Below are 22,307 nucleotides of genomic sequence, written 5' to 3'. Positions count from 1 at the left end.
AGAGTAAGCTACCACCGACGTCATCAGCCTGCATTCGTGCCATAGCCGGATCCAGCTAGGCTAGAGACAGATTGCAACCAATCATTCTATCGTGAAAACCTTTCTGCATCGCTTTATATTACCGTTTCACATAGCAAATGTGTAGTCGCCATGCTTACTGTGCGCAGACCACCATCCCTTTTCAGCATAGGCATTTACATGCACTGGGAATTAAACGCAGTAAAACATGACTGTATGGATATGGTATTGGTAATTTCTGACGCCTAATCGAAGTTCTCAGAGACAAGCATGGCTCTAGGCCCGATACTCCGAGTTGCTCCCCTCCGCAATGGACGGTGTTTTGGCCGCCGGCGCGAAATCAATGTTGATCTCGGTCTGCTTGACGATGCGCTCCTGGCTCGCGGTGTGGGTGTGGAACCGAGGCTGGCTCCTCGCATCGCGGTCGCGGTCGCGCAGCTCGACGGCGGGCGGCTGGGGGTTGCCGTCGACCGGGTAGTACTGCTTCGAGGAGCCCTTGCTGCCGCTCTTGGCCGAGGCGACGCCGGCGGCGGCGGCCCGGGCGAGGGGGCGGAGGGCGGCGAGGCAGGCGGCGAAGATGGCGATGGCTAGCTCGATGTGGCTCCTGTGGGTAAAGGGTGGATAGTTAGGGAGCGATCGCTGTCTACACACACACAGTATCTTCTTTTTGAATGATGTGAAAGACTTACCAGATGTAGGAGTCCAAGTAGGCCTGCGTGCTGGCTGGGTCCTCGGCGTCTAGGTTGTTGAACTTGATGATGTACGTCAGGCGTACACAGGTGCCAATACTGCTACTGCATGGAGTTTTAGTATGGACGTTTCAGGACACGAGACTGTAGTTCCAGATCCACTTTGGCTACTTACAGGATACCCAGGCTCAAGAGGAAGCACACTCCCACCTTGGTGCGGAAGCCGAGCTGCAAGCCCCAGAGCATGGCAATAGGCAAGAACTGGTTTCGAGCAGAGCAGTTAGTACAGGAGAGATAGCCATTTTGAGGTTGGCACCGTGCTTCCAATGGTGGACCTACAGAGTATAGGAAGTTTGTCACAATATCGATCGCCCCGAACACCAACCCGATCCGCGACAGACTCTCCGCCGGAAGACAGGTCCCCTCCCCCACGCCCCAGATCACGGACAGCGGCCGGCACTGGAACGCCACCATGAAGACGGCCACGACGGTGAGCAGCGTAAAGATGGTCATGGACGTCTCCAAGATCCGCCTGATCGCCCGCATGTCGAACGACGAGAGCCGGTAGAGCACGAGCGCCACGCTGGTCTTGACCGCCCACGCCGCGAGCAGGTAGGCCAGCAGCGAGGCGAAGAAGAACTGCGTCGCCTTGACGGGGTCGTACTGCGGCCGCGCGTCGGTCGCGCCGTATCCGAACTGGATGGAGGCGATGGTCATGGCGCAGAGGACGCCGTAGACGAGCTGTTGAGGACGGGGTCAGTCAGTCGGCCAAGTCATCTAAGGTATATAATTAGGTCAATTGTCACACAACGACTTACATAGCCCAGACACAACATGATATCATCGTATCCGAAGCCTTTGTTGATAAAGGCCCGGACGTACATGCGCAAGCCGAGGGCCAGGAAGTTGACCACGAGGAACGTGGTCATGGCCGCGAACAGGCCGTCGGTGGAAGCCATGATGGATGATTTGAGGCAGAGGTGCCGCTATCGAGCTGGTGCAAACTGAAAATCAAGAATATTCGGTTTCGACATGTGGTATCATGACCAGCGCCGTTAGCGGGAAAAGAAAAGGAGTCCCCAGCCTGGTGCCTGATATGACAGAAGTCGAGCTACGCATCATCAGGATCAAAGATGGGGTACGGGTATTTCATTCCCAGAGAGCGAGTGCCTTTTCTTCATAAAAATAATACACCCCCAAAGTGTCGGCACCGAAAGGGTGGTCAGCAATTGTGGGAAACCGGTAAGATGGCGCATAAGTGACAAGGGGGGGGGACGAGCCGACCAATGTATTTTCACATGAATAATCCCCCAACCATCTGGGCCAACCAGATCCTAACGGGAACAAGGCAATGAACATGCGACATTATGGGAAGGTGAATCCTTTCAGGATTGACATGGCTGCGGGGGATATGCAGGACCCCGGAACCGTTGCAGCTGCAAATGTCTTGGGGGGGTCCAGCGAAGGCCAGAAATAGACTGTGCCGCCGGAGGTGATACCCACCTGGGACAATTGACACATGGGGACGGCGATCCAATCCCGTCAGTAATCTTCGAAGGGCCGACCCGGACGCAGAGATGGCGCACAATGACCCCAGTTGGTTCGCGCAATAGACGTTGGGGGTACCATTTAGCCGGGATTACTGCATCGAGGTGGGCCCCGGGGGAACTGGGCCCTGCAACCCACCACAGCCGACATCTGCAGGTTGGACAACTTTGGGCAGGAGGGTGGGGACCGGGAAACCAACCATGCCCATGGGGGGACAACAGGAGGGCGATCCTTGCCCGGTCGCTGGGTTCCTGGGCGCATTGGATGGCAGATAAAGGCGAGGCAGGACGGAAAACCGCTCAGGCACACCCAGTCAGCCAACTGCAACTCTGGCTGCAGTAAAGTGCCAAAACAAGCAAACAAAAAGAGGGAATAGCAAGCAAATCCATATACTTCCATCCACACCATCACTGTCAACTGCCGTTTACCACGAGAGACCATGTCTGTCATTGGGACCGGCACAATCCCATGGGGTGCCGAGGGGGGACTGGGTTCTCTTGCGTCCGTCTCGATTGGCGTGCTGGTGGTGTACCTGCTGTCCGCAGCGGCCTATCGCGTGCTCCTCCACCCGCTGCACGACATCCCCGGCCCGACCCTGTGCAAGATCACCCGGCTGCCGTGGTGGATCGTCAACTACCACGGCGACCAGGTGTCCTGGCTCCGCGGCCTCCACGCCCAATACGGGCCCGTCGTGCGGTACGGGCCCAACGACCTCAGCTACGGCACCGGCGAGGCCTGGAAGAGCATCTTCGGCTACGAGAAGGGCCGGAGCGAGAACCCGAAGGATAACAACACCTTGTGCGTTTTGCCTTGAACACTGCAGTCCATTGCCCCAACGATTCTCGTTGACTGTACTGACGGAAAACAGCATCCCGCCGATCAACGGGGTGCGGCACATGATCACGGCCGCACAGGAGGAACACACCCGGGTCCGCCGCATCTTCAGCCCCGCCTTCTCGGAGCGGGCCTTGAAGCAGCAGGAGCCCCTGATCCGCAAGTACGTCGGCCAGCTGGTGCGGTATCTGGACCAGACGGCCGGAGAGCAGGTCAACCTGGTCGACCTGCTCAACTTCACCACCTTTGACATCATGGGCGACCTGACCTTTGGCCAGCCGCTGGGGCTTGTGAGTTAACCCACTTAATCGGTAACAGAGCTCATGTGTCTGTCGCTTGCTAACAGAAACCCTCCCCGAACAGCTCGACAACATCGGCTACACGCCCTGGGTCGCCTCGAGCTTCAAGGCCCTCCGGGTGCTGGGCATCATGCAGTTCATCGTCTACTACCCCGTCGTGCGCACCGTCTTCGGCTGGCTCGAGCCCAAATTCGTCACGGACATGAAGATGGAGTTCTTCAACCACACCAAGGAGCGCGTCGACCAGCGGCTGGCGCGCGGCTCCCAGCAGCCCGACATCTGGAACCTGGTGGCGCCCAGCGAGGAGGACGGCAAGGGCGAGGTGCTCACCCTCAACGAGATGTACGCCAACGCCGAGCTGCTAATGACGGCGGGGACCGAGACGACGGCGTCGTCGCTCAGTGGGCTGTTTTACCTCCTGCTCACGCACCCCGCCGTCTTGGAGGCGGCGCGCAATGAAGTGCGCTCGTCGTTCGCCTCGGCTGAGGACATCTCGATGGAGGGTCTGACCAATCTGAAGTATCTCAATGCCTGTACGTCATCATGCGAACATGCTGTGCCAATCATGACGCTTTGGGAGGATGACTAACTGAATGAACCTAGGCATCCAAGAGGGCCTCCGCGTCTTCCCCCCAGTCGGCCAGGGCATCCCGCGCGTAGCCCCCAAGGGCGGCAACGTCGTGCTGGGCAAATGGGTCCCCGAAGGCACCACCCTGCTCGTCCACCACACGTCGGTGTACCGGTCCCCGGCGGGCTGGCGGGACCCCGACCGCTTCGCGCCGGAGCGCTGGTTGCCGGCGGACGAACCCGACAACAAGTACCGCGAGGACCGGCGGGACTGGCACCAGCCCTTCTCGTACGGGCCGCGCAACTGCCTCGGGCAGAACCTGGCCTGGCACGAGATGCGGTTGGTGGCCGCCCACCTGCTGTACCACTTCGACGTGGCGCTGTGCGAGGAGGAGACGGGGGATTGGCTGGACGCCAAGTGCTGGCTGGTTTGGGACCGGAAGCCGTTGATTTGCCGGGTCACGCCTGTTGCGCGGTGATGGGGTTTAGCCTGGTAGGTACGGGGGTTCAATTGGTTCTAGGAGAGGTATCGACTCATTAATTGGAAGCAAACATTCCTGAAGTCGCATACAGTATGTCGGTGACCATTGGATGACAGTTTGAGATAATATCCCTGGTGAGTTGTGTAACTCAGGTAATTGCGCCCGTCCAGACCAGGGGGGCTCTTGTTGCCTAAATATGACCTAGATCCGTTGGCGAGATGGCGCATCCACCAACTCTTCTAGTTCATCCACTACCGCACCCACTAGCCCTCTAGGCACCGCCCTGCTGCCTTGAGCGCCAACATGCTGAAGAGGCCACGATATAAACATGTCTTCAATCCCGCCGCTGTAGTTCTTTTTTCTGGCAAGAGGACCATGCTCTCACATTTCTATCGGCAGTGCCGTTCCTTAGTCACCACCCGCCTTTTCGCCACCATGCAGGGCCAGCAACCCCCCCTACCCAAGTACCCCGGCCTCGGCCTCGACCTGCGCCACTACGCCGACGGCGGCTGGCGGGACCAGCTCCCCTGCTACCCGACCGGCATCTGCGACAGCCTGCCGGGCGCGACGTCGGACCTGCTGCAGCTGCGCGAGGTCTTCATGCTGGCCGTCATGGACCGCCTATCGGACAAGCCGGACTGGGACACGAAGGTCTTCGACGAGGCCATCGTCGCCAAGTGGCGCGCCGAGGCCCTGCAGATGCCCGAGGAGGGGGTCTACCGCCTGGCCACCGAGCACGTCGAGCCCAAGCTGTACGGGGAGAGCAAGATCCCGCTGCCGGTGCGGGCGCGCTACCTGTCCGGCGAGGCGTTTGACTATGTGCGTATACGGCAAGCAATCCGTGCGTGCACTTAGATGGATGAACTGACCAATGGGGAACGATAGTGCATCCAAGAGCTGCGGGCCAAGGCCCGGCACTTCCAGAAGACGGGCCTGGTCCCGACCCTCGACGCCGTCGGCAACAGCGTGGCCAAGTCGGACGTCCTAGTCGGCCCCGAACTGAAGGCCGAGCTCGTCGCCGCCTTTGACCGGCTGCGCGCCGACCAGGCCGCCGACGGGGCCGTGGATTGGCACCCGCGCAGCAACGACATGGTCCGGAACCTCGTGCACCCCTCCCTGTACCCCCTGGTCTGGGGCCAGTCGACCTTCCTGCCGGACGAGGTAGTTGGGACGACGGATGCCGTCGCCAAGTGGGCGGGCAAGGGCGAGACCACGCCGGCGCAGGGGGAGAGCGCGGCGGGGGCGGCGGTCCCGAGCGCGCGCCGGGCGATGAGCGACGACCGGGTTCCACGCCACTACTGGTCCTCCCGCTACCAGTGGCTGCCGGCGAACGTCGCGTTCCGGGACGACGGGACCACCCGGTTCACGAGCTACATCAACAACCTCCACCCGAACAGGTACGAGGGCGTCTACCGCACCCTCGAGAAGCTCGTCGACCGCGCTCTCCCGGCCTGGGAGCAGTGCATCGCCGATATCCAGCCCGGCCCCGGCGGCGGCGGTGACAAGGTGGTCGGGCGCAAGGAACCACGCATCAGCCCTGCCAAACAAGCCGAGTGAGTCTTTCCTCCTCCTTCTTCTTCTTCTCTTCTTCGCGTCCCGTCTTGGTTGATGCCTCCCTTACTCACCAATCACCCTAGCGACCGCGAAACCGAAGGCCTCTGGGAAGAGCTCGACCCCGACGTCCTGGCCCAGCACGACGTCGAGCTCGACGAGGACGAGCTGGACGAGCTCTTCGAGCAGCAGCGATGGGACAGGGACGCCTCCGCCGTATCCGAAGACGAAGACGGGGACTCGGACCTCGAGAACGACGTGGACGGTGTCCCGCCCGCCAAGCGGGCCAAGCTGGAGACGGTCAACAAGGACGCCGTCGACGAGGCCAAGTGGCGAAAGATCCGGGAGCCCATCCTCCTCGAGCCCGACGCGTACACCGACGTCGAGTACGCCGCCGCCGAGAGGCTGCGCGACAAGTTCAAGGACGCGGGGCTCCAGGTCATCGTGAAGCTGGCCAGCATCGAGCTCACGCCGGACAAGCCCGAGTTCGCAACCGGCAGCTGGCACGTCGAGGGCCAGATGAACGAGCACATCTGCGCCACCGCCCTGTACTACCTCGACAGCCACAACGTCACGCCCTCGAGCCTGGCCTTCCGCATGGGCACCTCGTGGGACCAGTGGGACCTCCAGATGTCGGCGGGGCAGGACGCCTACAACTGGCTCGAGCGCAGCTACGGCACCTCCTTCGGCCCCTCGGGCGGCGGCGGGCCCTGCCTCCAGTACTACGGCAGCGTCGCCACCCCCGAGGGGCGCCTGCTCGCCTTTCCCAACGTCTTCCAGCACCGCGTCTCGTCGTTCCGCCTGCAGGACCCCACCCGGCCCGGCCACCGCCGCTTCCTCGCCCTCTGGCTCGTCGATCCCCACCAGCGCATCGTCTCGACCGCCAACGTCCCGCCGCAGCAGCTCGACTGGTGGGCCGACGCCGTCTTCGGCGCCGACGGCGACAACAACCACCCCGACACCGGCGACATGCCCCCCGAAGTCCTCGACTTCCTCAAGGAGAAGCCAGGCTTGGCGGAGAAGCTCTCGTCGTCGTCGAGCAGCAGCGCGACAGAGACAGGGACAGGGACGACGACGACGACGACGAGCCGCCGCCTGCCGCCCGAGATCGTCGACATGGTGCGCCAGCAGGGCGTCGTCCCCGCCGGCCTCATGAGCCGCGAGGAGGCGCGGGCGCACCGCCTCAAGCTCATGGATGAGCGGAGCCAGTTTGACAAGACGGCCGAGGACGTGTGGTTCCAGGGGGATTACAATTTCTGCGAACACTGAGCTTCCTACGGCGGGTTCCTTCCGGCCTCGGGACGAGGAGCATTGGTTTGGGTCTTGTTCATAGATAATGTATATACCCCATGTATATCCTTTTTGAAGAAGGGTGGATAAGGTGCACGTGTTTGTTTCTCCCTGGGGAAGTGATTCGCAACGGCAGTCGTGGCTTGGACGTGGTGTCTCATCGCCGCCGAGGCAGAAAAGTGCCTGCACGTCGTAATTACGAGCATATACAGTATCCAATACGAAAAAGGAAGTTTCCAAGACAAGCAGCAGCAGTCAGCCTCCAACATGTCGAGGTCTCCCTCATTGTCGGGTAGCTATAGTCAACTGTATTCCATTCACTACCTAGAGGGCCCGGCCTCTCTACCCGTATTAGTCTATCAGGCACGCCAGCAGATTGTGCCGCAACACGAAAATGTATCTTCCAAACAGTACTTTATATATTCGCCCAAGCAGTGCTGCTTTGCCCGCCAACGCCAAATGAGAGAAAAACGCGCGAAAGAGGTATCTTTGAAACGATTGTTGCTTTCCTCCAAGACCCACACCCACACACACACACACACAGATCCTGTAATCCTCTGAAACCAACCTGCCAACATCCCCCTGCCGAAGACCACCAAGCCTCTTCGCACCCAAATGTCAGCGTCTTCTCCTTCGTTAACAGCATCCTCTCCGCCGGCCCCGGAGCGTAAACACCTCCTCCCACTCCCGCAGCGCCACCGTACTGCGCCGACCCTTCTTCCGTTTCCGCATCCCGGTACCACCGCCACCAACACCACTGTCCAGGGTCATGCCGCTCTTCACGCTGCCCCCGTCATCCACACCACCGTTCATCCAGTGCCCGCCGTCGCCGTACTGGATGCCGCTCAGGGGTCGTCCGGGTCGATCTCGCCCAGCTCGATCTTGGTCAGGATGGCGCGCGCCAGGCGCGCAAACACGTCGTCGACCCCCTCGCCCGTAAAGGCCGACACCTCGAGCGCCACGGGCACGTTGACGCCGCCCGCCCACCGCGACGCCTCGGTCGCGGACACTTCGCGCCCCTCCGGTGCTATCGTCGCGCGCTGTTGTGTGCCCAGGCCGATGGAGCTCGGTGTGATGGTGCTGGCGCTAGCGCTGCTTTGGACGCTAGTGCCGTACATGCTGCCGCCGTAGCTCGAGCTCGACTGCGGGGGCGGCATATCCTCATCCAGCTCCGGCAGCAGGGGTCCCTGATCGTTGGCGAGGTCGAGCTTGTTGCCCACGAGCAACGTAGTAAGGTTGGGGCTGGCGAGGGCGCGGGCGTCGTTGAGGAAGGGCGGCAGGGCGCGGAAGCTGGCGTGCGAGGTGACGTCGTAGATAAGAACGGCGCCGGCGGCGCCTCGATAGTAGGATCGCGACACGGACCGGAAGCGCTCAGTGCCGGCCGTGTCCCAGAGCTGCAGCTTGATGCGCTTCCGCCGCGCGCCGGTGCCGACCTTGATGATCTTGGAGGCGAACTCGACGCCGATGGTCTGGGAGGAGAGGATGCGCCATTCCGACTTGACGAAGCGGTGCAGGAGGCAGGACCTGGAGGATGTAGAAAGGGAACTGGTTAGCTTTCAGGCTGAACTTGGTATATGTAGTTGAGACGGGACAATGATCCAGGGTAATCAAGGTTGGGCAGCAATTCGCAAGGAGATAAGCAAATAAGAAAGCAGGTTGGAGATACGTAACCTCGAGGTCGCGCGCACCGGGTTCTTGGCTCCTCGAGTCAGAAGAAGGAAACGTGGATGACTTACTTTCCCGTGCCGCTGGGTCCTAATAGGACGATTTTGGCCAGGTAGTCGTACATGCTCCCCAGCTCCTACAAGTTGTGATTACGAGTCAGCGCTTCTGTTTCCTACAACTTCAAATGATATTGTCAAGCCGTACCTGGTCGCCCGCCGTGCCCGAGCTCTCCTCGCTGGCCGCCGAGGCCCCTCGCGGACGTGTCATGGCGGCAGCTTCCCTGCTGTTCTGCTGTGTTATCTTGGGTTTATCTCGGATTCGTCGGTCGCGGGACTTTGGTCTCGGGGTGGCGGTGGGCGTTGGTCCAGGCGGTGGACGACCAAAGCTGTTCGTTCGGGTCGGCTCCGAGTGTGCACTTGGCGATCGAACAGGCAGAGTTTTGGCGAAGAGAAAATCGTGCCGTGGTGGGAGTGAGGATGCGATTTGGTCGGAATTTGGAATGTGCTGAGGGTTTCGTTGCGAGTCGTACAAGGTAGGTTGCTTATCTTGCGACCCTCTTGGCTGTGACGTGACGTGAGAGCTGCTGTAGGGATGCCTCTGATTGGATTTGGGGGGTGTTCGGTTTCAGTGCAGAACCTTGGAAACTGTGTTTGCCGGGGCCCGTGCATTGCCCCGATGTAGGCACTATCGGGGGCCCTGCCAGCCTATGCCTGTAGCGGCTTTAGCGTTGCTGCAGCCCACTCAGCACATGGACGCCACTAAGATCGTCGGGGTCCCGAAGGTCTAAAAGTCCACTGTAAAGTTGAATGAACCCCGGGCGTTCATGCTGTTGCCGGCCACTTCTAATTGAATGGGGGAGGCCGAGGAGCTGGCTGGCCATTGGACAACCCGTGTGCCTCGGCTGACGTGACGAACACAAAACATATCACCGTCTCAGCCAACTACCTTATTTCCAATCACTCTCATCCTAATATACCCCCAGCCGACATGAAGATTGAAGGCAGAACATTCGTCATATCCGGCGGGTAAGCCCCCTACCTATCTATAAACCCCCACAATGAACAACATACCATCAATCACATGCTAACCCACCACGCAGCGCCTCCGGCCTGGGCCAAGCCACGACCGAAGAGCTCGTGCGCGCCGGCGGCCACGTCGCCGTCCTCGACATGAACAAGGACAACGGCGCCGCCGTCGTCGAGAAGCTCGGCGCCGACAGGGCGCGCTTCTTCCAGTGCAACGTCACCGACACCGCGAGCGTCGCGGCCGCCGTCCAGGGGACCGTGGAGTGGGCCAAGGAGACGGGCAAGCCCCTGGGCGGCGTCATCCCGGCCGCGGGCATTTCGCTGCCGTCGACCGTACGTATGCTGTTTCGTCCGATCTGATCTCACCATACGTTAGGTACATTTACGTCATATTGACTTCGAAAACAGATGCTCGACCGCCACAACAACCCCCTCTCCCTCCCCGACTTCAACTTCGTCCTCGCCGTCAACCTGACTGGCACCATCGACCTAGTCCGCCAAGTCTTACCGCACCTCGCCGCCACCCAACCAATTGCCCCTGAGGGCTCCCTCGAGGAAGGTGAACGCGGAATCGTCATCATGGTCGCCAGCGCCGCCGCCTTTGAGGGCCAGCGCGGCCAAGTATCCTACTCCGCCTCCAAGGGCGCCGTCGCCGCCATGACCTTACCCATGACGCGCGACCTCTCGCGCTACGGCATCCGCGTCGTCACCTTGGCGCCCTCCCTCTTCGAAAGCGCCATGACCAGCCTCATGAGCGACAAGGTCCGCAAGTCGCTCGAAGGCGCCATGGAGTTCCCCCAGAGGGTCGGCCGGCCCGAGGAGTTCGCCATGGCCGCGCGGCACGCCATCGAGAACGTTATGTTGAACGGCACCGTCATTCGTCTCGATGGCGGCATGAGGATGCCAAGCAAGTTGTAATTTGGGGGGAATTCGGTGTATAAGTAGGTAGGTATCACAGGGAGAGCACATGTGGCAAGCATGATTCCGTCTTCAATTAACAGTACTATTTCGTCTCGTATCGCATCTCATGAACAAGTTCCCAGCAATGCATCATACTTGTCTATGCAGGGCCATTCTTGCCCCTGCAGTCATCATAAGCAATCGCAATAACCATGTTGTTCCCTTATCATACATCTCCCCGAAAATCAAGCCCAAAGGAAATCATGTGCCTCAGTCATCACTCGCTCGTTCCAGACAGGGTCCGTCTAATAATCCGGGCGTGCCGCAGCCGAGCGCTCGCGATAGTCGCGTCCGGGGCGACGATCACCCCCGGCCTTAGGGGAGCGAGATCGTCGACGCTCGGCGCGGGCAGCCGATTCCCGGAGCCGGTCGCCCAGGGCGAAGCCCTCCAAGAAAGCACGAGCGGCGGCAGGATCGGCCAGAACCGCATCGCTGGGACCACGCCCATTACCGTAGAGCGACCGAATCTGCTCGAGCAAGTTCTGGCGGTCGCTCTTCTTATAGTCGGCAACGGCCCCGCCCTGCGGTCGAGAAGGTCGGTCCTTGCTGGGGCTGTAGTGGCTGTAGCCATTACCGCCTCCAGAGCCATAGCCGTTAGCGAGGCCATTGGCGAGGCCGTTGCCGTTGCCGTGGACGCTTCTGGCGCCAGTGTCGTAGTAGGACTCATTGGATCGCACGCGGTCGGCACGCGCGCGGTTGATCTGCGCCTGCTTCAGGTTGGCCTCCTGGGCCGCTCTGGTCGGGATCTCGTCCTTGGGTAGGTTGTCCCGGATCCACTGAACCGCTTGCTTGGCCAGGGCCTGTTTGGCTTCCATGGCGTTTCGATAGGCACGGGCGTCGGTGATGGTGTGGTCTTGGATCCGAACCTTAGCATAGAACTTGCCAGGGCTGCCCTCCCATTCCGTAAATGCGGGATTGAAGCGACGCGACTGGCACTCCGAGCTCAGGAGGGAGCTGTAGGTGGTTCGGAAGACGCCCTTGTTGGTGCTGCTGTTGCTGCTGCTGGTACCATTGTTGGTGCTGGTGTCCCTTTGCGGGGCTGGCATGGACTCGGAACGCGATGTGCCCGAGTCCTTGCCGTAGCCGGTAGCAGCAGTAAACAGCTGGGACGATGGGTTCACAGAGACAGCCCGGCCATCCGTACCGTTCATCGGGGTCGGGTAGTAGTCGGCAGCAGTCGGAAGCTGCGTACCCTGAGGCTTGAGGCCCGGCAGCTGTGGGTACGTGGCCGGGGGTGTCGTGAAGGTCTTGGCAATGGCCTGTCCCGACATCATCTGGCGGAACCGTTCTTGGCCAGAACCCTTCTCGGGGCTAGGGCCATTGAACAAGGCGCGCTGGCTGCAGCTGCGGCGCGGCATAGGCGACATGGGCGGAGGAGGTGGAGGTGGCAGCGTGGTGGTGTTACTTCCCAAAGAACCGCCGGCGTCGGCGACGCGCTCCCGCTTGATCTGGGGAGAGGCTGCGATGACAGACAACGTCTTGTCAGGATTTTGTCAGAAACAAATAGCTGTGGGGTCTCTTACCGTTTGGATCCCCCGAAGTACCTTGGGGATTGCTCAGTCTCTGAGGGAGATCGGCGGGAGTGGCGACAGCAGCCAAGATGGCGTCCACCTGGGCGTCGCTGATGGCGGCCATCTTCAGATGTTGAAGTGTGGAAGATGGTTGAGGAAACGTCTTGAGGAAGATTGGTCAGATTGCAGGTACTTGTGTGGCAGATGAGTGATGTTGTGGGAAGGCGCGTTGTTTATCCCACACAGCTTGTAAGCAAGATGGGGGGGGCACTTGCCAGAATTGCAACTGCCCGTGGTCAAAACAGCAAAACAGCAAAACCACTTACTGGAGAAGAGGATGGACAATGAAGGGAAACTGACAATTTGGACCCACTGATTGAAATGCTTCAACTGAGCTGGTTGGGAACCAGCAAGCTGCAGTTGCCTGGTCACAGGCCAAAGCTGGTCTTGGGGATGCACAGAATTGGGGGAGGATGGGACCTCAATGAAGCTTGCCTCAGTGAACAACAGAACAGGTACAGCAGTCAAACCAACATCAACCACATCAAAGCAGTAGGCCCACCATGGGTTGAAATATGCGGAGACTGCCTTACTGTGACATTCCGAGTAGATCCATGACTGTGCCTGTTGCTACAAATTGAACTTTGTTGTGCTTAGTTCTCTCATTGCGGCGCTGTCTTGCGCTTGGAGATGCAATGCAGTGCACACACAACCCACCCACACACAAACGTGGGGCCAAACGATGAAAAGAACATGAAGGCCACGGAGAAAACTGCACACGATACAAGAAGAAACATTTTCGCAAATGAAGCTTTCATAATTTGACATTTCTCATGATGGAGCAAGTGATACGCATACTGACTCGACATCAATAGCCAGTGTCTTTGAACTCCACCTTCAACGCCTCCCCCTTTTGCCAGCGCAAGATGTTTTCGACCTGTTGCTCGTACCAAGAAGCCATAGTCCCCTCCTCCACATAGCCCATGTGCGGCGTCAAGAGCACCCTCGCTCTCCCCTCTTCGCCCCATTTGGTGGTTCGCCATGGGCTGTCGCGCGGCAACGGCTCGAGAGCAAACACATCCAGCGCCACCCCGCGCATGGTACCGCTGTTCGCGGCCTCCAGGAGATCTGCCTCATTGACTATGGGACCTCGGGAGGTGTTGATGAAGAGGGCGCTCTTCTTCATCTTGCCGAGGTCATCCTTGGTAACCAATCCCCTCGACCTGTCTGATAGAACCACCTGCACACTAACCACGTCCGCCGTCCTGAACAGCTCCTCGCGACTGACCACCTTGAACGTCTTCTCGCCGTCCTCGTCCTCGACCGGCAAGCCCGCCTCCTTCGCCTTCGCATCCGCCGCCTCCTGGGTCAAGTTGCTGCTCCAGGCCACGACCCGCATGCCGAATGCGGAGGCCATGATCTTGCCCACCGACGTCCCGAGCCGCCCCAGCCCGATGGTACCGAACACTTTCCCGGACAGCTCCGTGGCCGCTTCAGTCTGCCACCCGCCCGCCTTCATGACGGTGTCGTCCTGAGCCACGTTGCGCGCGAGGGCCAGGATCATGGCCACGCAGTGCGTTGTCGTGCTGTCGGGCCCCCGCCGCTTAGCGCCGCCGTCTGTTCCTGCCACGGGCACCCCGCGGGCGCGGCAGGCTTTGACGTCGAGGGAGGCGTTACGTCCTCCCGTGGTTAGCAGCAGCTTCAGATTGGGTAGCTTGGCGACCAGGTCCGCGGGAATGGGCGTCCGCTCCCTCATCGTGCCTTCCATCTCGTAAGCATTAAGAAGAAGACTGTCGCTACGAAAATTGAGAGGCACTTACTGATGATACCAAACGGTTCCAGCCGCTTGACCAGGGCATCTTTAACATCTTGCGGGGTGTCGGGGCTGTTGTACGGCAAGAGGGTGTCTGTGAATGTCGTCACTTCGTAGCCGGCGTCGCGCAATCGGTTAAAGTGGAGTTTGGACAGCTCCTGGTAGTCGTCCAGCACGGCAATCTTGGTGCCCGTCATTATGAATTGACTTTAGCTTATATGAATGCTTAGGTAGATGGTATATTTTGATAAAGGCAATAAGTTCGAAAACATGATTTAACTTGTCCTCAAGTGTTCGTCTCATAAAGCATTTGTCATTTGTCATCCGCGCCTATGCAACTTTCAGTGGGCACTTCACCCGCGACGGAGACCCCCGCATTTACTGGGCACAGATGGAGATCTGAGTCTCGACTCCTCGACGTCGCTTTTGCCCAGGTCGCGGCAAAGTTTTCAATGGACGAAAGGTGTGTATAACAGGATTTCCTTGCTTGAATGCTAGATAATGCCGATTGAGTAAGTACAAAATGAACTCACCAAAATTCCAGGCTTCCTATGAAGCAACACCCTCTCCAATCTACCGCAAGTTGGATCAGTGCAGGCAGGAGATTCGTCTCTTTGAACTCTTGCCTGACGACGACAAAGATGCCCCGGTTGGAGGGCGTCTGCAATATCATTCGCTGGCCGACAAGCCCGTCTACAACACCGTCTCCTACGTATGGGGCGATCCCAGCCTTGCCGAAAAGAAAATTGACGTCGATGGCACGTCCTTGGGCGTGACGCCGAATCTGCATAGATTACTGCGCAACCTGAGGTCTTCTCAAGACGGCGGCAAGCTTCTATGGATTGACGCCATCTGCATCAACCAACAAGATGTAGCCGAGCGTAACCACCAGGTGGCCATGATGAGACAGATATACGAGCAGTGCTGTGTAGACCTCGTATGGCTCGGCCCCACGTCCGACACTCAAGGAGGTGACGAAGGGGCCATGGAATCTGGAATGCAGCGTTTGGGAGATGTATGCACCCATGATATACGTGGCCTACTGGGACTTGGAAAGAGCTTCACGGGTCAAGACTCCGCGGAGAAGACGTGGGAGATTACGAAGGAGGAGATATCTGCTCTGACACACGTGGTTGTTCACCCGGAGATATGGAACCGCATCTGGGTGGTTCAAGAGCTCGCCTGTGCCACCAGAGTCATACTCATGGCGGGAAACGCCAGGCTCGAGTGGGATCGAGTCGCGCAGTTCCTTAGGCCGCTTCCCGTCTCGGATGCCTTTCACCGCCAGCTTGGGAGCCACAGACCTTTTTTAGAGATAGCTCTGAGCGATTTGCTGGCAAAGTTAAAGCGCATTCACGACCAGCGTACGTTGACCCAAACGGGGGAAAGACAGGAGCTTTTCGATGTACTGGCACGTTGGAGCGAATCGGCCTCGACTGATCCTCGAGACAAGATATACGGTGGTAAGTGTGGCGAGCATGGCCATAATACCTGGAAACCTTTTGGGCTGACAGTTTCTACGCGAAGTACTTGGGCTCGCTCCAGAAAACTTAAGGCTGCCCATCGATTATTCACGAACACTGCGGGACGTACATCTCGACGCCGCACGGGCTATTATTGACTTTTCCGCGAACCTCGACATTGTCGCCCAGAACCCATGGCGACAGGACAAAGAAGAATCGATCCCAGCAGTGGAACCACACCGAGAGCAGCTCCTGCAACTCCCATCGTGGGTCCCCACCTTCTCTGTGCGACTCCGGGCCGCCGACCAGAGAGAAAGGCTGCTATTCGCCCAACGAGGTATATTCAACGCAGGCCCGGCAACTTGCCAGGCCCCGTGTCACATCGCAGACGACGGCGCGCTACGGACGCGGGGCGTGGTGCTGGACACCGTGGGCAAAGACCTTCTTGGACAAGGATCCGTACGAAGCCGGAAGAGATTCACCTTACCCCATCTTTCCATGTTGGAATGGGTCGGTAGAGACTTGTTGGATGAGTCCTGCCCGACCTACGTGTCGGGAGAGCCGTCATTCACGGCCTATTGGCGTACGCTTGCGACGGACCGTACCGGCTTCCCCATGAACAGGTTGCAACCAGACCAGATAAGGACCCTCGATCAAACTTTGAGAGAGCGGATGAAAGAAAGTACGAGGTGTAAGCACAACACAGTGTCTGACCCCAGTGTATCCGGAGCTCCAGTCCTTTCCCGGACAGACGGCAATGGACTCTTGAACGGTTCTTGGATAATGGCATGGCGTCATCTCTTCTACGACACCATCTGCGACGCCGTGCAGCGGTTTATTTACTCGCATTGGGGTTTTAACGTGACAGCAAGGGGACTGTACGCCATGCTGGTCAGGGGATCCGCTCAGCAAGGCGACACCATTGCCTGTCTGGAGGGGGCCAAAGTCCCGCTGGTCTTGCGGCAACGTGCGATGGTCGACCCAGGGAAGGGGGGACCGCTTCGGTTCGAGGTGATCGGGCAGGCTTATTTGCACGGGTTCATGGATGGGGAGGCATTCGATTCCGCGGACCTTAGGGGACGCCTTGGGTTGGAGACGGAGGAGATATTCCTCGTTTGATAGCGCCTATGGTCCTTGCACACAAGCGAAGCCCTATGCGGGCGAATGATGGGTCAACCCAGTTCTGGAGTCGTAGTTTCTCAGGCTTCCTGATGGCAGTTTACGTGATGCTTATCTAGTGGACTTCTTCTAGCTATTAGTGTCGCCCTCGCCAACTCCTGGTTCTAAGAAACGCCTTAAGTCTGCAAAGCTTGGTATGACGACTGCCTGCAGCACGTCTTTAACTGCTTTTGACTTTGCATAAAAAAAGACGCTAAAGCCCTTCAAATCTAACAAGTGAGGATCAGCATTGTTATGAAGTAGGAAGTGAACCACATTAGATGCTCCTACTTCAGCGGCAAGCATCAAAGGGCTTCTACCATACTTGTCAACAACGTTGACATCTGCGCCTAACTCAACCAGCAACGTCACCATTCCTGTAGTGCTCTCCTCTATTCGTGAGGCTATATGCAGTGGTGTGCTCCCTTCCTTGTCTTGCATGTTCACATCGGCACCGTGGCCAAAAAGGAGGCCAATGAGGTCGATGTTCCGAACAAGACCCACAGCATGGTTTAGGGCATAACCTACTTCGGCACCCATTTCAAGTAGTAGCTTGGCGATTGATACATAGCCCCATGATGCAGCACAACACAGAGCAGTACCATCTTTAGACTCAATGTCAATTGCAGCACCCTCTTCAAGAAGGAGTTTGACGATTGATTCCTTGCTGTATTTTGAAGCAAGGTGCAGAGCAGTGCCATATACATTACAAGTGTCCAATGTGACGTTTTTCTCGAGTAGGAGCTTGACGATAGACTCTTGGTTATGCCATACCGCATCCTGAAGAACAGTGAAGGGAGCTCCGGGCGGCGCCTCAATAGGGACTCCCTTTTCCAGCAATGATATTGCAGAATACAATAGGCCTCTGCATGATGTAAAGTACAAACCGTTCTCATGTTGAAGTCCACTCGGTGCGCCTGGGTGACGTAATAGATCACAACTCAAAGTGATTGCTTCTGGGACGGAAAGGAATTCGTCAACCAATGGGAGCGTGTTCTTTTCTGATAGCTCAATAACTTTCGCGTGCTCCGGCCAGTTGTCCGCCGAGTAGTTGGCGAAAGGGTAGAGGCGAAGTATTGTTTCTCTGTCTCTGGAGGATATAATATCGTCATCCGGCCCGTCGCCCGAGTCGTCGCTCGAGTCGTCGCCCGAGTCGTCGCCCGAGTCGTCGCCATTTATGTCTTGTGCAAGCCCCCCTTGCATTTTCCAATGATGTATGCTTAGCAAGTAGGAAAGGCACACTTCGACGATCTCCGTCCTAGATGTTATCTCGTTACACTGTCCGGCCATGACTGGGTCTGATACAAGATATTCGTGGACCGAGAAATGCGCCAGCCGAATAAACGTTTCATATTGTGGAGGACTCCCACGCATACATTTTCTTTCTAAGACAGCCAGGCTCGAACAGCACCGCACTATATCGTCTGGAACAAGTATTCTGTCGCTTGGATCAAATCGGGCATGGGGAGGAGCAGTCGTGTCTACTGCGAGGGCATCAACCGCTTCCTCTAGTCGGAGTGGTCTTTTCGAATAGAGTAAGAATCGAAGAAGACGATTGGTGTGGTGCTGGTGCTCTTTCTTGATTCCTTGCAAGACACGTGTATACGTCTCGCTCAATGTGCTTGGGAGATTTGCCAGTTCTTTTCTTATCGACGGCCGGTCCAAACATTGGTTCAAGTTGTCAAGTTGGCACGCAGCCCAGCGGAACCTGCTTTTTGTCAGAATCTAGTGTCTCAACAAGGCATTAATTATTTAGCCACTCACATGCCGTCGGCTTTTTCAATTAGGGCCACCTTGATCTCCCGTTGCACTTCTGGGTAGCGTTGCCAGCGCTCCATCCCTTTGGTTCGCGTCACGATGTACGCATTGATATCCTCCTCTACCACGTCGCTCTGCATGTATATGGTCTGAGTGGAATAATTAAACTTCTCCACGGTTGCCTTGATGTCTTGCTCAGGCCTGCTGGTAACAAGAAGGTGGATATTGAGGTTGGCATCTAGAAGTTCGCGTATCCAAGGTAGAAGTCCGACCGCAGACTCAGCATTCCGTTTCGGACACTCGTCAAGTGCATCGAGCACCATCCAGACTTCACCGGCCTCCTGTATCATGTCTTGGAAGAGTGTACAGAGATATTCGAGACTTGGCTGGTGGCCCCCTTCATGACAAGTAGAGTAAAGGGTATCAACTGTTTTCCGGAGGCTTTGGCGCTTTTCGTAGAGCTGTGTAATCAGAGAACGCAGCGCTTTCTCATGAGACTGCTTCTCGGTTTCATTGAAATCGAAATAAAAGTACACAAGACTGTGCGAGATACTTCGGTTTTGGTTCAGGTCTGCCACAACTGATGAGCTGAGAATAGACTTGCCACACCCTGCGATGCCGTTGAGCCATATACAGGAGTTCGGCTCTTGCTTCCATGTCGTGTACATGTCGCCCGTGATGAGCCAGTCGCCAGTTCTCTCATGGTGAAGCTCTCGCGCTCTGTTGAAATTTGTTGATGGGTCGGGAGGGGACAGCCATCGTCTAATCTTATCAAGATCAACATCATGTCTAAGAACTTCGACGTTGGCATGAATAGTGTGCAAGCTCTGATTTACTATTGCGTACATTGTGTCAGTACCGTAACATATATGACTCGGAAATCACTCATCTCATAGCGACTGACCAATATTCATCATTTCTCTCATGGGTGCCGTCTCCGTCACCTCATCTCCAGGCACCTTGAGAAGTACAGCCTTGCAGCAGGCAGCTGCTGCAGCTGCTGCATAGTTGTGCCACCCATCCTGCTTGTGTGTATCGGCATAGTCGCATATGCCGCGAATCACCAGGCAGGGAATCTCGTTCATGATCCCTGCAGCTTCCATTTCAAAGCAAATAGCGTCCTGGTAGCCTCGGCGAAGACGATCCCGGTCCTCGGGGTTCTTGATTACGCCACTGCCTGACAAGATGAGGCCCCTGTGAATGTAGGGCTGGTCAAGGGTTGCTGTAGATCTCGGACTGCGGTCGATAACTTTCGCATCACTGGCATTTTGGCAATCGCTGCAGTCCGAGCCTTTGTTTTGATGTGGAAATGCGTCATCGTACAGTACATCGCTCTTTTCGGGGCGTGCGAACTTGGATTGTTGTATGATCAGACGTCGCAGTATCTTTCGGACTGGGGTCTTATTCCGGAACTCGTCTACCTCCAGCGAGCGGATGGCACTGATGAGAATTGATGGAGGCTTGTCCATGGTACCTTTCCGAACAAATCTACCGTCTGACTCGTACTTCCCAAAGTCATATTGGATAACCTATTCCCGAGGTTAGCATTACTATTTGAGCAAGAAAGACGTCTTCTTAGTGTGGAATCTGAATAGTTTCAGGGGCTATTGGGATCCCAAGCAGACCTTAGAAGGGGTTATGGAATAAACGGGAATAAAAATTGGAATGAAACGTCATAGACTATAGAATAAGGAGGGCATAGCCACTGTGTACGTGAAGAAGGCAATCACCGAAGTACGAAGATGAGCAAAAGAATGAGAATTGCACACGAGGATAAGTTGGAAGGAAATTTCGGTAAAGAAGAGAGATCTCCAAGTGTTCACATGTTCTGATGGAATATCGACGCTAGGTACTGAATGATGTGTTTTGAGAGGTGACAAAGCAACCCCCAGACCCAACACTCAATTGGCATGCAACAGGCATGGCGGTTGGAGAATATAGAGACAGAGCTTACTCACCCCGGGGTGGTCGTCGCGGGGGACGCTGATTGCCACATCGCCAAGACGGATGTCAACCTTGTTGCTGGGGATGCCGGCACCGATGCCAACCATCAAAGCGAAGCGGACATTCGTGAATTGCTGGCTGACTGTGGACGCACATAGGGCGGTATTGACTGTTCCCATATCCACTGGTTGCGCAATGACAATGTTATGATCCCCAATCCGACCAAACGAGTAAACGTACTTCGCTTTACCAGTCACTCCGGAAGAGCATACAAGCTCCTCGTCAAATGTTTCCTGCACTGCTGCAGTCTCCTTGACCAGCGCACAGAATATGGCTATGGTGACATCTTCTGGATGGATGGATTCAAGCTGTTCCTCGTCTGACTCGTCGCTACTGTCCTCTCGGACGCGCTTCCGAGGCGGCCCCATCTGGAGGCGTCGCAATAGCGGCGACTTGCGAATAGGAAAGGTAATGTTGCAGGAATTTGGCCTAGAGTAACGGAATTGTTATTGAAATATTGTTGAGCTTTTGGGTGAGGTGTTGATCCAGAAGATTGATAAAATGAAAGAAGAAGTAAACAAGGATATCCGAGACAAATTTGCCGCGCGCGACTCAACCTACAAGTGTTATGAGAAGGCGGAGGGCGGGCAGGCAGAAAACTGCCCACCGCCAAACCGACATTCAGCCTGGCTTGAATGATGAGATTTTACACTTATGCACATAAACTATATTGACGTTTCATGTGGCGGTATCTGATAGGCTGCCGGACAGTGTTGCAAAACAACCAACCAACCAACCAGCGTACCGCTGGTTAGTTGGCACCACCCCTGCAGCAGAATCGGCCTCGGTTGGTTAATAAAACGGTTAATATAAAAAGTGCTGATTAATTAATAATTAATTAATTAGTATTTTGTGATATTTTTTTAATATTTTAAGCGTTAAAAAGGCTTAATATTAAAAAATATTACTATATTAATTATTATATTATTATATTATAATATATTATATTATTATACTATAATATAGTATATATATTAATTTTAATTAAACTACGTAGTAAAAATATATATTATAGCTTAAATAATTAAAAAATTAATAAAAAAAGTAAAAAATTAATTACGTTAGGATTTAAATTTAGGTTTTTTTTTTCCTTTAAACCTTTAAAATAAGTAATAAGTTTCTTAGTAATTAAAAAGAAACGTATTATTATTATATTACGTAATTTAAAAAGGTAATAATATTATTTAATAATAAGATTTATTTTATTAAGGTATTTAAATCGATTATATGCTAAAATAATTATTAAAAGGGGGTTAATCGAGCTTATTTTTAATTAGTACGGAAAACGTTAAAAACGTTATAAAAGAGTATTATTATTATTATTACTTTAAACCTTTTAAACGTAATTAATTCGTCGTTTTTTTTTTAATTTTATTTATCGTAAAATCCTTCGTTATTTACCGTTTTAATTCTTTTATAATTAAAAAAAATAAAGGGTTAATATCGTTAATAATACCGGTTTTATATTAAAATTTTAACGTTAGAAATTTTTCTATAATATTAATATCGAGTTTGGAATAAGAGTTAGTAAGTAATTAATCGGCCGAAAAAAATAACCTTTTATATTTAATAGATATCGATTAAATAGTAAGGAAGTTTAAGGTTATCCGTAATAATTTAAGGTATATATTACAATAAATATATTATTATTTAATAAGATCTTATATATTAA

At 55.5% G+C, this 22,307-nt stretch overlaps 10 protein-coding genes across 10 annotated transcripts; 4 read left to right on the top strand and 6 right to left on the bottom strand.

The window, feature by feature from the left end:
- Positions 1 to 294: 294 nt before the first annotated feature.
- On the bottom strand, positions 295 to 1,666 carry PG985_001633 (uncharacterized protein; the record flags this gene model as incomplete). Its single annotated transcript, XM_066821402.1, has 5 exons — positions 295 to 622; positions 708 to 812; positions 883 to 968; positions 1,047 to 1,448; positions 1,526 to 1,666. 5 exons carry the CDS (start codon positions 1,664 to 1,666, stop codon positions 295 to 297), a joined length of 1,062 nt encoding a protein of 353 aa, XP_066692281.1.
- A 1,028-nt stretch (positions 1,667 to 2,694) lies between these two features.
- PG985_001632 (uncharacterized protein) lies at positions 2,695 to 4,434 on the top strand (the record flags this gene model as incomplete). Its single annotated transcript, XM_066821401.1, has 4 exons — positions 2,695 to 3,053; positions 3,124 to 3,379; positions 3,453 to 3,921; positions 3,992 to 4,434. The coding sequence occupies 4 exons, from the start codon at positions 2,695 to 2,697 to the stop codon at positions 4,432 to 4,434; spliced, it is 1,527 nt and encodes a 508-aa protein (XP_066692280.1).
- Positions 4,435 to 4,872: 438 nt separating this feature from the next.
- PG985_001631 (uncharacterized protein) lies at positions 4,873 to 7,257 on the top strand (the record flags this gene model as incomplete). The annotated part of the gene is made up of 3 exons (XM_066821400.1): positions 4,873 to 5,256; positions 5,323 to 5,990; positions 6,075 to 7,257. The coding sequence occupies 3 exons, from the start codon at positions 4,873 to 4,875 to the stop codon at positions 7,255 to 7,257; spliced, it is 2,235 nt and encodes a 744-aa protein (XP_066692279.1).
- A 657-nt stretch (positions 7,258 to 7,914) lies between these two features.
- Positions 7,915 to 8,091, bottom strand: PG985_001630 (rab; the record flags this gene model as incomplete). Its single annotated transcript, XM_066821399.1, has 1 exon — positions 7,915 to 8,091. The coding sequence occupies one exon, from the start codon at positions 8,089 to 8,091 to the stop codon at positions 7,915 to 7,917; it is 177 nt and encodes a 58-aa protein (XP_066692278.1).
- Positions 8,092 to 8,123: 32 nt separating this feature from the next.
- PG985_001629 (GTP-binding protein ypt4) lies at positions 8,124 to 9,210 on the bottom strand (the record flags this gene model as incomplete). Its single annotated transcript, XM_066821398.1, has 3 exons — positions 8,124 to 8,802; positions 9,015 to 9,079; positions 9,148 to 9,210. 3 exons carry the CDS (start codon positions 9,208 to 9,210, stop codon positions 8,124 to 8,126), a joined length of 807 nt encoding a protein of 268 aa, XP_066692277.1.
- Positions 9,211 to 9,930: 720 nt separating this feature from the next.
- PG985_001628 (3-hydroxyacyl-CoA dehydrogenase) lies at positions 9,931 to 10,886 on the top strand (the record flags this gene model as incomplete). Its single annotated transcript, XM_066821397.1, has 3 exons — positions 9,931 to 9,968; positions 10,043 to 10,301; positions 10,377 to 10,886. The coding sequence occupies 3 exons, from the start codon at positions 9,931 to 9,933 to the stop codon at positions 10,884 to 10,886; spliced, it is 807 nt and encodes a 268-aa protein (XP_066692276.1).
- A 287-nt stretch (positions 10,887 to 11,173) lies between these two features.
- On the bottom strand, positions 11,174 to 12,563 carry PG985_001627 (uncharacterized protein; the record flags this gene model as incomplete). The annotated part of the gene is made up of 2 exons (XM_066821396.1): positions 11,174 to 12,387; positions 12,473 to 12,563. The coding sequence occupies 2 exons, from the start codon at positions 12,561 to 12,563 to the stop codon at positions 11,174 to 11,176; spliced, it is 1,305 nt and encodes a 434-aa protein (XP_066692275.1).
- Positions 12,564 to 13,307: 744 nt separating this feature from the next.
- PG985_001626 (uncharacterized protein) lies at positions 13,308 to 14,449 on the bottom strand (the record flags this gene model as incomplete). Its single annotated transcript, XM_066821395.1, has 2 exons — positions 13,308 to 14,200; positions 14,260 to 14,449. 2 exons carry the CDS (start codon positions 14,447 to 14,449, stop codon positions 13,308 to 13,310), a joined length of 1,083 nt encoding a protein of 360 aa, XP_066692274.1.
- A 326-nt stretch (positions 14,450 to 14,775) lies between these two features.
- Positions 14,776 to 16,834, top strand: PG985_001625 (uncharacterized protein; the record flags this gene model as incomplete). The annotated part of the gene is made up of 2 exons (XM_066821394.1): positions 14,776 to 15,715; positions 15,780 to 16,834. The coding sequence occupies 2 exons, from the start codon at positions 14,776 to 14,778 to the stop codon at positions 16,832 to 16,834; spliced, it is 1,995 nt and encodes a 664-aa protein (XP_066692273.1).
- Positions 16,835 to 16,963: 129 nt separating this feature from the next.
- On the bottom strand, positions 16,964 to 21,063 carry PG985_001624 (purine and uridine phosphorylase; the record flags this gene model as incomplete). The annotated part of the gene is made up of 4 exons (XM_066821393.1): positions 16,964 to 18,581; positions 18,638 to 19,466; positions 19,536 to 20,160; positions 20,590 to 21,063. Coding segments are annotated over 4 exons (3,546 nt in total), but the record flags the coding sequence as incomplete, so codon positions are not given.
- Between the last annotated feature and the right edge of the window lie 1,244 nt (positions 21,064 to 22,307).

The sequence above is a fragment of the Apiospora marii genome, assembly GCF_038362585.1.
Source record: "Apiospora marii strain CBS 49790 chromosome Unknown utg000001l_segment0_segment0, whole genome shotgun sequence".
Taxonomy (NCBI): Eukaryota; Fungi; Ascomycota; class Sordariomycetes; order Amphisphaeriales; family Apiosporaceae; genus Apiospora; species Apiospora marii.
The sequence above is the reverse complement of the archived record's forward strand: the minus strand, read 5'-3'. Positions and strand labels throughout refer to the sequence as shown.